At 44.8% G+C, this 13,405-nt stretch overlaps 2 protein-coding genes across 14 annotated transcripts in view; both read right to left on the bottom strand.

The window, feature by feature from the left end:
- LOC121645098 (zinc finger protein 420-like) overlaps positions 1 to 13,405 on the bottom strand; it is a 1,096,702-nt gene that overhangs the window by 635,382 nt on the left and 447,915 nt on the right. The gene's annotated exons all lie outside the window — the stretch shown is intronic.
- Positions 1 to 13,405, bottom strand: part of LOC121645089 (discs large homolog 1-like protein) — a 117,346-nt gene that overhangs the window by 93,959 nt on the left and 9,982 nt on the right. For all 13 annotated transcript variants that reach the window (XM_041993409.1, XM_041993412.1, XM_041993411.1 and 10 more), the window contains exon 3: positions 2,447 to 2,610. In XM_041993409.1, coding sequence (XP_041849343.1) covers positions 2,447 to 2,610 — 164 coding nt within the window. The remainder of the gene's footprint in view (positions 1 to 2,446; positions 2,611 to 13,405) is intronic.

Raw genomic sequence — 13,405 nt, 5'->3', positions numbered from 1 at the left:
GAAAACAGGACCAGAGCAGGACATGAGACGTCCGTCCGTCCCGACACAGCAGAGCATCAAATCACGCTGCATCTCAGGGTTGCCATGGTTTCCAGATGATCTTGTTTCTTATAAACAGTGAAAAGTGACAGTTATCTGACCACGTCGGCGTGACTGAAGACCCTGGCGACAGGGTTGGTTTTTAACATGCAAAACTCTAACAGATTTTAAGGAATTCCTTCAGGGAAATAACTACTTCCAGAAAAACTGAAGGAGAACTTTGGCGTGTTTTGTGCAGCTGATTTTCTGTTTTTGATCTGGAGGAAAATCATTCCTACTTCTGCACAGCAGACTTATAAAAAGATCCAGAAACCTGGAAACGTCTGCTGAATGAATCCGTTTCGAAGCCATTCAGACAAGTTTTCTTTACATGGCTGAAGTGGAGATCCAGAACAGATGATGCACCAGTTCTAGAAGCTCAGTGAAGACGCTAATAAGTTTAATTAAACACACGCTTCCCCTGATGTCTGGAGGGTTAAAGAACTTCATGAGTTTACCGTTTGGTTCTGTCCCTAGCTTTCCTGTTTCCCGCCTAGAGATCTCAACCTGATCACCACCTGGTTAATCCATCAGTCACCTAAAGTCACCAAATATATTCATGAACGCATCCGCATGATGCTGAGAGGAAAAGTCAGAAAACAACAAACAAGCAGCAAACAAACTGAGACGAGCGAAGCGGCAGCATTTCATGTATGAACGTCTGACAGATGAGCATTCACAATGATTTCTTCCCATTTCTTTAGTTTCATGTATGAAACCAGCAAAGATCCGACAGTCTGACAGAAAACAAGCTGATTCCCAAACAGCTGGTAGCTGGAAACCTGGATCATCCCAGCATGGAGGCAGAAACTGGACACGTGGAGGACAGAGGAAGAGTCAGGACTAAAAACTATCTACAGCAGAGGAACAGGATCTGAGATCCAGCACAGACCTGAACCAGGACCTAAAAGATGCATCTGGATCCATCTGCTGTTGGAATCTTCATCAGAAATGGTCTCCATGGAAACGTGGCCATTCTTCAGGAAGGGAAACAGGGAGAAAAGACTGAGGTATGTCACATGACACAAGAACTGAAGATCAGGGAAAACAGGTCTGATGGAGGGATGGGTCCTCCTCAGAACCTGGATGTCCACGGGCGTGATGGAGGGATGGGTCCTCCTCAGAACTTGGATGTCCACGGGCGTGATGGAGGGACGGGTCCTCCTCAGAACCTGGATGTCCACGGGCCTGATGGAGGGACGGGTCCTCCTCAGAACCTGGATGTCCACGGGTCTGATGGAGGGATGGGTCCTCCTCAGAACCTGGATGTCCACGGGCGTGATGGAGGGATGGGTCCTCCTCAGAACCTGGATGTCCACGGGCCTGATGGAGGGACGGGTCCTCCTCAGAACCTGGATGTCCACGGGCCTGATGGAGGGACGGGTCCTCCTCAGAACCTGGATGTCCACGGGCCTGATGGAGGGACGGGTCCTCCCTAGAACCCAGACCTCTACATTATCGAAGCAGTGTGGGATCATCTGGACAGAGAAAAAAAAGGCAGAAACATCCAAAGAAGAGCTCTGGAAAGTCCTTCAAGGATCCTGGAGAACTGTTCCTGTAGACCATGTTGGGGATTGGTGGGGACTAGTTTAGATATTTTTCATTATTCAAGGACAGTTGATGTTCAGTTAAACTAGTGGCTAAACGTGGGTGTTCTCAAGGCTCGGTTAGTGAGTCCATGTCAATCTAGAACAATGAAGAACCGGAACTTCACATCCAGACGTAACCACTTGAAGAAAAAACAGAACTCTCATCTTAGAGGCTTCAGACGGTGATGGAGGATGAATCCGCTCAGACCGATGTTCCTTTCCAAGCTCCTGAGAAGCGAACATTTACGCTTCATGTCTGCACGTTTTACTGCAAATATTTTCCTGGACCAGGACTGTGGAAAGGAACTGGATCTGAAGAGGTGACACAAAGATGAACCAGACAACGTGATTCTTCACGCCGGCGTACAAAGAACTCGCTGAAAAAATGACTTCTTACAAAAGCTGGAAACAGAAAACAACAAAAAGAAGACGTGAAAGCGAAAGAAGCCGACGCTCCTGCACTCGATCATTTAAAGGAAACATTTAAAAAATCATCGAGCATCACTTCCAGTGTGGGACAGAAAAATGCCCTTTGATCCGACCTCGGCTACACCTGTGCTGGCAGGTGTGCCACCTTCACCGGATGCAGTCCAGGCAGCAGTCGAGCTGAAAGCAGCTTCAGATCTGATCTATTTTTAAACCTTCTATTTTTACTCTTTCTGTTCTCAGGAAACATGAAATAAAGCCGAGCAGCAGAGAGATGGAGGATCGTCTCAGACCAACAGACCCTCAGCTGGACCTACCCCCCATCCCGGACCCAGTCTCGGCTCCGTTCTTACCTCGATGCTGGTGCTAAGGCTGGGCAGAGTGTCCGAGGTCACCGTTGTGCTTTGAAGGCTGGAAAAGTCCCACAGGTTGATGGGTGCCATGGGGTCCGCCCCCTTGGAAGACTCCGCCCATCTCTGACTGTCCAATAAGGTCACTTCGTAGAATTCCTGGATATCTGAGAGGACAGAGATGGGGACGCGTCGTTATCAGGTACAACACTTTCTAACAAACCATCACACGTGTGGAACCTGAAGTCACACCTGGTTTAACTTCCAGTCACGTGACATCACATCAGCCTCATTATTTATGCGTAACAGGAAGTGGTGGTCAAGCTTTTACTTTGTTCATTCGACGAGGCAGAGCACATTAAAAAAGCCAGATTTCCATCTGTCGTCTCCATCTGTGGCCAGATCTTAGAGTCGTCCTGGAATGAGCTCATTCTTTTAAAATCTACATCGGTGTATTTTTAAACTGGTCCGTTCTGGTTTGATCCCGTCATGTCTTCTGCTAGTTGCAGTGTTTCTTGTTTTTAATCATCTTTATTGAGTAAAACAAAGAGTACAATACAAACCGTAAGGTAAAGTTAGGTTGAAGTACAGCTGATGTACCGGCCATAACCCACCAATAACCATCATTTTTCCTTGAATTTTGGATTATGTGTTTACACGTACGTCACTCAGAACAACATCACCATAACCCACCTGTTTCAAGCAGAATCTAATTGATCTGATTGAGTGTGATCAGAATACTCCAATCAGTCCACTTACATGAAGTATTTTATCCTGATCTGGATTTTTGTGTCCATGTAAACTGGTGAGCTTACTGTGGAACAGCTTAGACCAGAAACAGTCGTTTCTGTTCCCCATGATGAGCAGCACGTCTTCCTAACACACAAAACTACGCTTTAAAGCTGCTCAAAAAGGCCTTTTCTTTAAATATATTTCACTCTTTCTTCTTCCAGACAAAGTTCAGGTTGTACATGTTTGTTTTTATCTTGACCTGTTTTGACTGGCGTCTGCAGTCTTCCTCAGAAGCTTCATCTGACCACTGTGACGTGTCTTTTATCAGATGTTGTATTATATTGCCAACAGTATTGGTTCACCTGCCTTGACGCTCGTATGAACTTAATAAACGTCCTGTTCTTAATCAAATCGGTCCAATATGACATTGGTCCACCATCTGCAGCTGTAACAGCTTCAGCTCTTTGAGTCCAAAATGTCTTGGTATGCTGAAGCTTTCAGAGTTTCTTTCACTGGAACTAAGGGGCCAAGCCCAGCTCCTGAAAAACACCCCAAACCATAATCCTCCTTCCACCAAACTTTACTCTTGGCACAATGCAATCAGACAAGTACCGTTCCCCTGGCAACCGCCCTACCCAGACTCTTCCATCAGATAACCGGATGATGAAGTGTGATTCATCCCTCCAGAGAACACGTCTCCACTGATCCAGAGTCCAGTGGCGGCGTTCTCTACACCACTGCATCCATCGCTTTGCATGGCTTCTGGTGATGTCTGGCTTGGATGCAGCTGCTCAGCCGTGGAAACCCAGTTTATGAAGATCTCTTCGCTCTGTTCTTAAGCTGATCTGAAGGCCACGTGAAGTGTGGAGGTCTGTAGCAAACGACTCTGCAGAAAGTTGCAGACCTTTGTGAACCGTGCCTCAGCCGAACCCGCTCAGTCATTTTATGGGACCTACCACTTAGTGGCTGAGTTGCTGTTGTTCCCAATCACTTCCACTTTGTTATGCTACCACTGAACGCTGACTGTGGAATATTTAGGAGTGAGGAAATTTCATGACTGATTGTTGTGTAGGTGACATCCTATCACAGCACCACGCTGGAATTCACTGAGCTCCTGAGAGCGATCTATTCCTTCACAGATGTTTGTAGAAACAGTCTGCATGCCCCAGTGCTTCATTTTTATACACCTGTGAGGATGGAAATGATTAAAACACATGATTTAAATTATTTGGATGAGGGAATGAATACTTGTGGCAAAAGCCTCTCTGGGCGTGGCCACACTGACGGGTCTAACAGGATGGCCACGCCCCCACCTCCCAATGGTCCTACGTGTGAAAGCTTGAAAGCTCCCTCATCCTGGCTGATGGGGTCCTCGGCTCACTTTCTACTGCCTCCCTAAACCGTTGAATTTGTGTTGGGTTGTTCCAGCATTACTGAATCCATGATCCACAAGAACACGGGAAGGTAAAAAACAAACATCTACGGCCTAAAGATTAAAAAAAGAAACGATAAAGTAATAAAACTTTAGCTCAAATTTCTTTTTGCAGTTTTCCATCGATCTTCTCTTGTTCACATGTCAGACGTGTGGAGTAAAGACGGGTGTGGAAACTCTGCATAAAGAATAAACTGAGCTTCAGGCAGGAATCGAACATGCGAGGCGAGGTTGTTAATCACAAAGTTATGAGTCCTGTTTGGATGAAAAGCTGAGAAAAGTTCACGTTTAAAAGAACAGTGACCAGCTGACCGCATCATGTGACCGTCTCTACCGCATCAAACATGACAGCTGCATGATGACTGCGTGAACCTTCATCATAAATGATGATGCTGCCGGCAGTAAAACTGAGCAGAGTGGACGTAAACGTCTCGTCTCAGGTTTCCCCTGCTGGATAATCCACCGTGACTCCCAGCTGCAGCCAGTCTGCAGCTCAGACTACAGCCGCTTCCAGGAGGCTGATCTTATAAAAAGCCTGCAGCCCGGCGGCCACATCCAACACACTCCTTTATTTTTGGATGCACAGTTCTGAGCAGAGCTTTCAGGGAGCGTACATCCAAAATAACCCTGCTTTCTTTGGCACAGCGCGGCAGCCGGCCGCCGCAGATGTTTCCTCATAAACTGACAGATCACCACTTCAACAGCTCTTCGCCGCGACCGCTGGCCTTACGTTGCTCCCGTTTTCCAGCCAAACTTCCGCCAGACGTCACTGCGCTCCTCTGCTTTTATCCGGCAGAGCGGATCGGTCCAAGACGGCAGCATCATGGATGAAAATGGAAGGACTGTTTCCAGCTTTTACAGCCTCCATCCTGGACATCCGGCATGTTTTGGAAAGTTTCTGTTCTATCAATAGAGCAGAAAGCAGCTTCGGACTTTTACAGCCGGTTCATTTACACATTCTGCTGCCCGACATCAGCAGGAGGGTCAGACTGCTGCACGCAGTCACTGAAAGATTCATTTAATCAACTCGGCATCGTGAGCTAATGTGCTGATTAAAACACCAAAATGAAACCTCTTCCTGGTTTCAGGCTGGTTCTGGTGTCTGATGATCCACCAGACTGGATCCCTGAAAACACCCAAACTTTGTTTCCGTCTCTTTCTTTTGTTTGTAACATGAACATTTTCAGTGAGCAGAAACAGTTTGGACTCGTAAAAAGCGGACTCAGAACCAGAACCAGTCCAGAGCTCAGAGCTGCTTGGACCTCCAGATGTGGAGGTTTTCCTGCAATGATTGATGAGACAGAACACGTTTTTTTCCTCCTGGGAAACCAGAACAGTGAGGAGAGCGCCGTATAAATCTAATCCTTTATTATTATAAATCCCTGCTTCTTCCTTTCATGCTCATTTACATTCAGAAACATCCTCAATTAATCAGATATGATGGCAACACATCTCTTTAGAAGCAAGACGATAGAAAAGCTTTATTTGTCAGGTGAACAGTTATTTAAAGTAGAATAAAAAGCATTTCTCACCTGCTACCAGGGAAGAAAAAAGCATAAAAATTAAAGACAATATGCAGGCAAGAGGAATAATAAATTATATGAAAGAAAGAAATAAGATAAAAATCCCAAAAAGATCCAAAAAAGTGTGTTTTTGTGGCATTGTGTGCAGGTATTGAGTAAACTGTGCAGTATTTCAGCTGTGATGCTGACTCACAGAAAAGTCTCGTAGTGACGGAGGAAACTAACAAATATCTGTTTAGTTCACTCGTCACCTTTAATTTCAAAACCCGACTTTTTAAAAGTTTAATAGCGAGAAAATATATTTAACAATCGTCTGAAACAACATACAAAGTAAAAACAAATTTAAATGATTTAGTTTATGAATAATTTACTGATAATGGAGGGGAGCTCCGGCTCAGTTTACTTGCTTTTTTTCTCCCATCATTAAAGAGATTGTTAATAACCTGAAAATTAAAGTGTCTCACACACAGATGAGACAGAAGCTAGGACAACTTCCAGCTGTGGATGTTTAACTGGTGAGGTCCGGCTTTGGTTCACCTCCACCGGTTTTCTGTAGAGCTGAAGGAGACTTGATCCGTGCTCAGGAAAAATAAACGTGTTTTAGTCCGGAGAAAAGCACATCCAGCAGGATGGTGTACGCAGCTCAGTGATGGCCAGGAAATGTCCCTTCCTGCCTCCTGTAGGGGACCAAAGCCACTGTGATCTTAACCAGCACAGACAACACAGATCCCAAATCAGGGCAGGAATCTTACAGGGTCTCTTTTACAAAGCAGAATCCGATCAGAAGTCGCTCTGATGTCACCGGTCAGGACAGGATGTCATCGGTCAGATCATGATGTCACCGATCAGGTCATGATGTGACCGATCAGGTCATGATGTCACCAGTCAGGTCATGGTGTCACCGATCAGATCATGATGTCACCGATCAGATCATGATGTCACCATCAGGCCATGATGTCACCGATCAGATCATGATGTCACCATCAGGCCATGATGTCACCGATCAGGCCATGATGTCACCGATCAGGTCATGATGTCACCGATCAGGTCATGATGTCTGATGACCAGCAGTTTGAGATCAATGGTCAGAAGTCCTCACCTGTCTGTCACAGGTATCTTTTACTAAGTTTAGTGAGCAAATAAGCTGATTATTTTCTTCCAAAATATTACCGAGTCATTACATCGATGGAATAAAGAATCCGGGACGATGTCGAGATTGATCCGTTTCTCTCTTTAACCAGCAGGTTCCGTTCAGACGCAGGTCCGAGCTCTTCGGACATTTAACATTTATAAGTAAGAGATGATAATTACAGGCTGCATGAAAACGCTCCCACACACAGATGTGTGTGTACGATGGTGGATGAATGAGGCCGCGGTCGGGTCCAACCGGACCACCTGTGACCGGATCAGCTCTCTGGTCCTCCACCACAAACTGAAACTCATGGAGTGACACCTTCATGGAGACGTGGTTTAATCTGAAATCACTGATGTAAAACTCTTTGAAGACTGAAAATAGCTCCGAACATCAACATGACTGAAGCTAAAAATAAAAACTGCCCCACGTTTTCTTCCTGTTTGCAGCTGGAACAGACGAGTTTATGGAGTCCGTCGCTGCCGATGTTCAGCCTCTACGACGGTCAGACTGCAGGGCGGTTTGCTTCACCTCAAACTGAACAGGAACTGAAACCAGGAAACCACAAAGTCCTGGTCCACACAGGAACCCACAGATTTACGATCAGAACCTGAAGAGTAATCAGTTGTTTGAGATTCATTTTCTTTGTTTTCTGAAGGATTTCCACACAGAAAGTTGCAGGTTTCTTTCACTGGTCCAGCGTTAACATCTGAGCTGACAGCGCTGTGTTTTCCTGGCTGCAGTGAAGTGTTCTCCTGTTGTTCAGTGGAGTACCAACGTTCACGCAATAAGGCCGAGAGAAAAAACTAAATCTCTGGTGTACAAGTAAAAATCTGATTAAAGGTTTTCATCAGGATTTATTCTGGGGATCACAAACATGAAAACTACTTCTGACCATTTTTAATCTTTCAGGCGCAGGTTGAAGGCTGACATGGACACAGATCAGCTGAGAGACGACCTTAAACACAACACAGAGAGGAGACGTCCGGAGAACTGAACCCAGCCTGGAAAATTAAAGATTCTTACAACGTCAAAATGTTCTAGTTTCATGCTTCAGATCAGAGAGAGAAAAGTGAGACGGAGGATTTCTCATCACAGAACTGACGTCCGAACGTTAAGATTCTACATTTTTTCCTTCCTGCAGCCGGACTTTGTGGTAATCTTCTAAGCTGGTCTTCATCAACAGTTCTCCAGCTTTCTGAAGGTCTCTCAAAGTTTATCTCTGAACTTTTTTTTAGCTTTCTCCCGGACTTTTAGTCCAGTCCTGGTACCGGACCAGTTTCAAAGGAATTTAATTCTGACGTTTAAACTATTCAGGCAGAAAAAAGCTCCTAACTCAGAAATGAACCGGAGGTGTGTCGACACTTAAACAACTTAGAGAAGAAGCAGTTTAAACTGGTTTAAACCAGCAAAGATCCAGTCTGACAGAAAACAGGATTTCAGCAGCAATCAGCTGGTAGCTGGAAACCTGGCTCATCTCAGCATGGAGGCAGAAACTGGACACATGGAGGACAAAAGAAGAAGAGTCAGGACTAAAAACTATCCAGCAAAGACCTGAACCAAGACCTGAGAGGTGCCTCTGGACCTTCATCTGATCCATCTGCTGATAACTGAAGCCTCATCAGAAATGGTCTCCATGGAAACGTGGCTGTCAAGAAGCCATTCTTAAGGGAAACAGGGAGAAAAGGCTGAGGTAGGTCACATGACCCAAGAACTGGAATAAAGATCAGTGGTAACGGGTCTGATGGAGGGATGGATCCTCCCCAGAACCCGGACCTCAACATTATTGAAGCAGTGTGGGATCATCTGGACATAGAACGAAACAAAAGGCAGAAACATCCAAAGAAGTTTGGAAAGTCCTTCAAAGATCCTGGAGAACTATTCCTGTAGACTATGTGGAGGATTGGTGGGAACTAGTTTAGACATAGTTAATTTTAAGTGTCTAAGGACAGTTATTGTTCTTCAGTAAAAGTATTACAGGAGTCATCACCTGGAAACTTTTTCAAGTTAAAACATGTGTATTGTTTTTGGACCGAAGCGTTAACTTCCCTGAAAGACTTTCTTTTGAAGACGGTCGAGTTTCTCGTCTGGGTCCTTTGTTCACAGCAGAACCGCTAACAAGGTAAACTCTCGCCAACGCGTGATTTTAATTTGCTCCTGGCTTCATACAGGAGGCTGTTTGAATAATCCAGCCCCTCATCCACGCCTAGAGTCATGCTTTACTGCTGACGCAGCTAATGCTAACGCTAATGCTAATGCTAAGGGAGAAGCCTAAAAGTTTAACCCCCTGCAATGTATAATGTATGTTTTTTAGAAGTGGGGTGAAGTGCTCTGCCACGTAAATTTCTGTAAACATTTTGTTGTAAACAAGCTTTTGCCATCATCTCGGTATCTTTACTCTCAGGCTCAGAGTCTGGTTCGAACATAACGGCTGAATTCTGCCGTCAGGTTCGCTCGCCGTCACTAAGCTGTTCATGTTAGTCGGACACACTGTGCACGCACTGGGCCCGCCCCCTTCCGACTCTGGTCTCCCTGCAGCCAATCAGCACGCACCTCATTAACATCAGTCAGAAGCTTGTATGAACTGGTATGGTAAGTTGTGGTATGAGCAAAGGGTCAAAACAAACTGTTTGATTTTTTTGTTTAATAGGTTTTCAAAGAATATTTAGACACTTAGAGGACAGTGGACACATGAAAAGACCAGGTGATGACACCTTTAATGACCAACGTAAATTACGGGGAACCACTGGAGGAAAACTGGAAAATAGTGGTTTCAGTCTCACAGCTTTGTTAGTCTGTCCATGTCCATCTGGACAGAGACCACATGTCCAGACGAGACAATGAAGGTTATGAATCGCTGAACTTTGCAACAGAAATGGTCGTACGTTTGTCTGAGAGGGTTCAGACTGTGCTGCAGGATAAAGCTTCCTGGAACTGGACTGACTCTGGTTCAGACTCGTTTTCTGGGTTTATTTTCATGTTTGAACATGTTTCTGTACAGCTCTGCAGCACTTTCCTGTTTTCCTGTGACTATATACAGAAACGAGGACGGATCAGGACTTCTGTACATGCATATGAACAAACGTCCCCTTCACTAAATGAAAATATAATACAGTCTAAATATCTACAAAGATTCACAGCATTCTGACAACAAGGATCCTAATTTAAAGTTATTTTGACCTTCAGAAATGAAATTATAGACAGAACTCTGACGTCTGCAGATAAACTCAATGGCTGTGATCACATTAAGCGTTTAGCCTGACACAGGAGCTTCTGTTGTTGACTCTAATAAAAGACCACACCTATTTAGACTGCTGTTGCCACCAGAGCAGCAGCTCTCTGTGGAAAATACACACCACACCCAGCGTGTAGATCACACACACCGATGTTTTAAATCCCACCAACAAACTAAGACTGCTGCTGCGCTCCTTCAGTTTCGTCATTTCTCTGCTGAAAAAGCAGAAGAACCGTCAGATGACGATGCTGTTAATTCATCCTGAAGTTGGCAGCAGTGTGGGAGTGGACGTTCAGAGTGTTGCTTCATGGTTTAACCACTGTGAGCTGTGGACAGATGCCCCAACCTGGGCAGCTTCACCTCCTCATACCATCCACAGGGTTTCAGAGTTTTCCAGTAATGAAAAGATTTTTATAGAGACTCAAGTCTCCATGATTCACTCGCATTTCCAGACCACAGCAGCAGTGTTTCCTCAAGGTGTACAGTCGTCATGGAAACAAAGTCCAGGGCTCATAAATGCTTACTCATCAGGTCGTAAACTTCAGTGCCTCCAGTCTCAGATCAACATCAGGACATTATTTATTTAACAGAAACTAAAAGTCAGCACCAGCGTGATGATGCAGCAGCTAGAAGCTCCCTCCGTCATGGTCTTCTGGGCAACGTTTCAGTCTCTCTCGTGGTTGTGGAGGAATTCGGCTCCATCGTTGCTTCAGCTCATTGAGGTTTGCAGCATCTGAAGGTCCCACCACAGCATCTCAGTCAGGCTCAGGTCTGGACTTCGGACCCGGTCAACACCTTGTTCTTTGTTAAATCCCCGGTAACTCCTGTACAGGTAGTCTGGACCGGCTCTCCGTCCAACGGGTGGGGACCTACGTCCCCTACGGGGCTAGGGCTGAAACAATTAGTCAACGTTGTCGACAACAAACAAAAGTCGACAACTAATTTACCCGTCGACTATTGTCGGCAAAGGAGAAAAAAAAAGACTACAGAGTGAGACATCATCTTCAAAAGTCAAAAGTCTGAAATAACTTCACATTAAACTTAAACTAAATACATGTGAGGTTTGTAAAGTGGACCTTAGTACGTCTAAAGAGGAGGAACGGTGGACTTACTTAACAACCTCGTTCAAGATTTCAAAGCTGAAAGTGAAATAAGATCCATTTAATAATTGAGACACAGAATCTGATTGATCGACTGGTAAATAAGCCACAAGGATCTGTTTTTTGTTGGGATTAAGCTAACGGATGAGCAACCATCACTGATAATGTTGGACCACATCATCAATGTGACTGCAAACGAAGGACGACTAAACTTCTGTACATGAGGAAAATATAGTAACTTTGCTTTAACTGCAGCTTTAATTGTGGCTGGAGGCCTCAGTTCCCGGACAAAGCTGCTCTGTTCCACTTGTTTATGTCCTCCAAACCTTTGCACCCACTAGCCTTGTGATCTCATATTTACAGCCCCCTCGACACTGGCGGACCTGGTGGACTCGCATCTGACTCTAGAAAACTTTGGTATCCAGCAGAGTTCATGGTCCACACAACGACTGCAGGTGTCCAGACCATCATCCCTCCACCACCGTGCTGACAGCTGCTATGAGGCGTTTAAGGACCAAACATGTCCGCTCTGGTCTGGTCTGTCCAGAGGACCTTGGTTCAGAAGTCTGGTGGTTTGTTCAGATGCAGCTTTGCCAGCCTGTAACCCTTCCCAACAAGCCATACTGGTTCAGTCTGTTTCCAGCTGGTTCCAGAATGGTTTCCTTCATCTGTAACAAAACCTGAAAAGTTTATTGAGTTTAGGAAAAAGTTGATAAACTAAAACCCAGTTTCATACATCAGTAGGAAGCATCTGGGAAACATTTTTTTTCCCCATTCGGTGGGTTAACGGGTTTCAGGACAAGTTACAGGAGTTAGGAAAGAGGAGGAATAATCCATCCATCCAGGCGTGTTCTTTCCAGTCTTTGTTTTCATGCCATCAGGTCGGTCCTGAGAATCTTTTCACGGCTTCGGGCTGCTGGAAGCTGACATGGTTTTTCAGGGTTTCTTGCTGCCAAACTCAAATTTACCATTTAGGATGAATAAATTTCTGAACTGAGGCGGTTATTTTAGTCCAAACAGGATCTTTTTTTCATATAAAATAACAGAATTATTAATGCAGCATGTTTCATCCAACCTCTTCATTTCATTCATCATTAGTTTAAGGATCAGAGGAATTTACATAGCCCCGCCCACGCCGGCGGACGCGATCAGGATTAGATTATGTTCTACCTCACGTCCATGAAAGCCACCACAAAAAAGGACATGAAAAATAAAAAGTGCTTAGTATGTTAATGTCAAAAAACAAAATCACCTCAGAAACGTCAGTTTCAGAAAGCTGATCAATCCAAACATCAGGAGTCTGAAAACTGAGCTGCAGTCATTCAGTTTCTGTAGAAAGAAGCTCGATTTCGCTGAACATAAAAACACTGGCTTAAAAAACTTTTAAAAATTCAAGGAATGTCAATATTTAGCTGTTTCTAAGTTAACCGGATTAAAAATCCTACAACCGTTGAATTCAAGGCGTGAAAACATGTGTGAACAGCGTCTGCTGAAGGAAACCATGAGCTTGCCCTGCAGGGTTGAGCCCTCAGCTTGTTAAATAATGTTATTAAAATGTTCTATCATGGTTCTGTATTAGTCCACGTTCATTATTCTGTATGCAGGTTTTTCTGTTCAACCAGAACATCACCAGTGTGTTAGGTGGAAGACGGCCTCCACAGACACCAAACAGACTGCGTCTCAACTGCCTGTATAAAAAAAGGTTAATATTAAATAATAATGATGATGATACACTTGTGTATGTTTTTTGTGTGGAGTTTGCATGTTCTCCCCGTGTATGCGTGGGTTCTCTCCGGGTTCTCCGGCTT

Source organism: Melanotaenia boesemani, chromosome 8 (genome assembly GCF_017639745.1).
Source record: "Melanotaenia boesemani isolate fMelBoe1 chromosome 8, fMelBoe1.pri, whole genome shotgun sequence".
Lineage (NCBI taxonomy): Eukaryota > Metazoa > Chordata > Actinopteri > Atheriniformes > Melanotaeniidae > Melanotaenia > Melanotaenia boesemani.
Note: the sequence above shows the minus strand (reverse complement) of the source record. Positions and strands in the feature narration are given on the sequence as shown.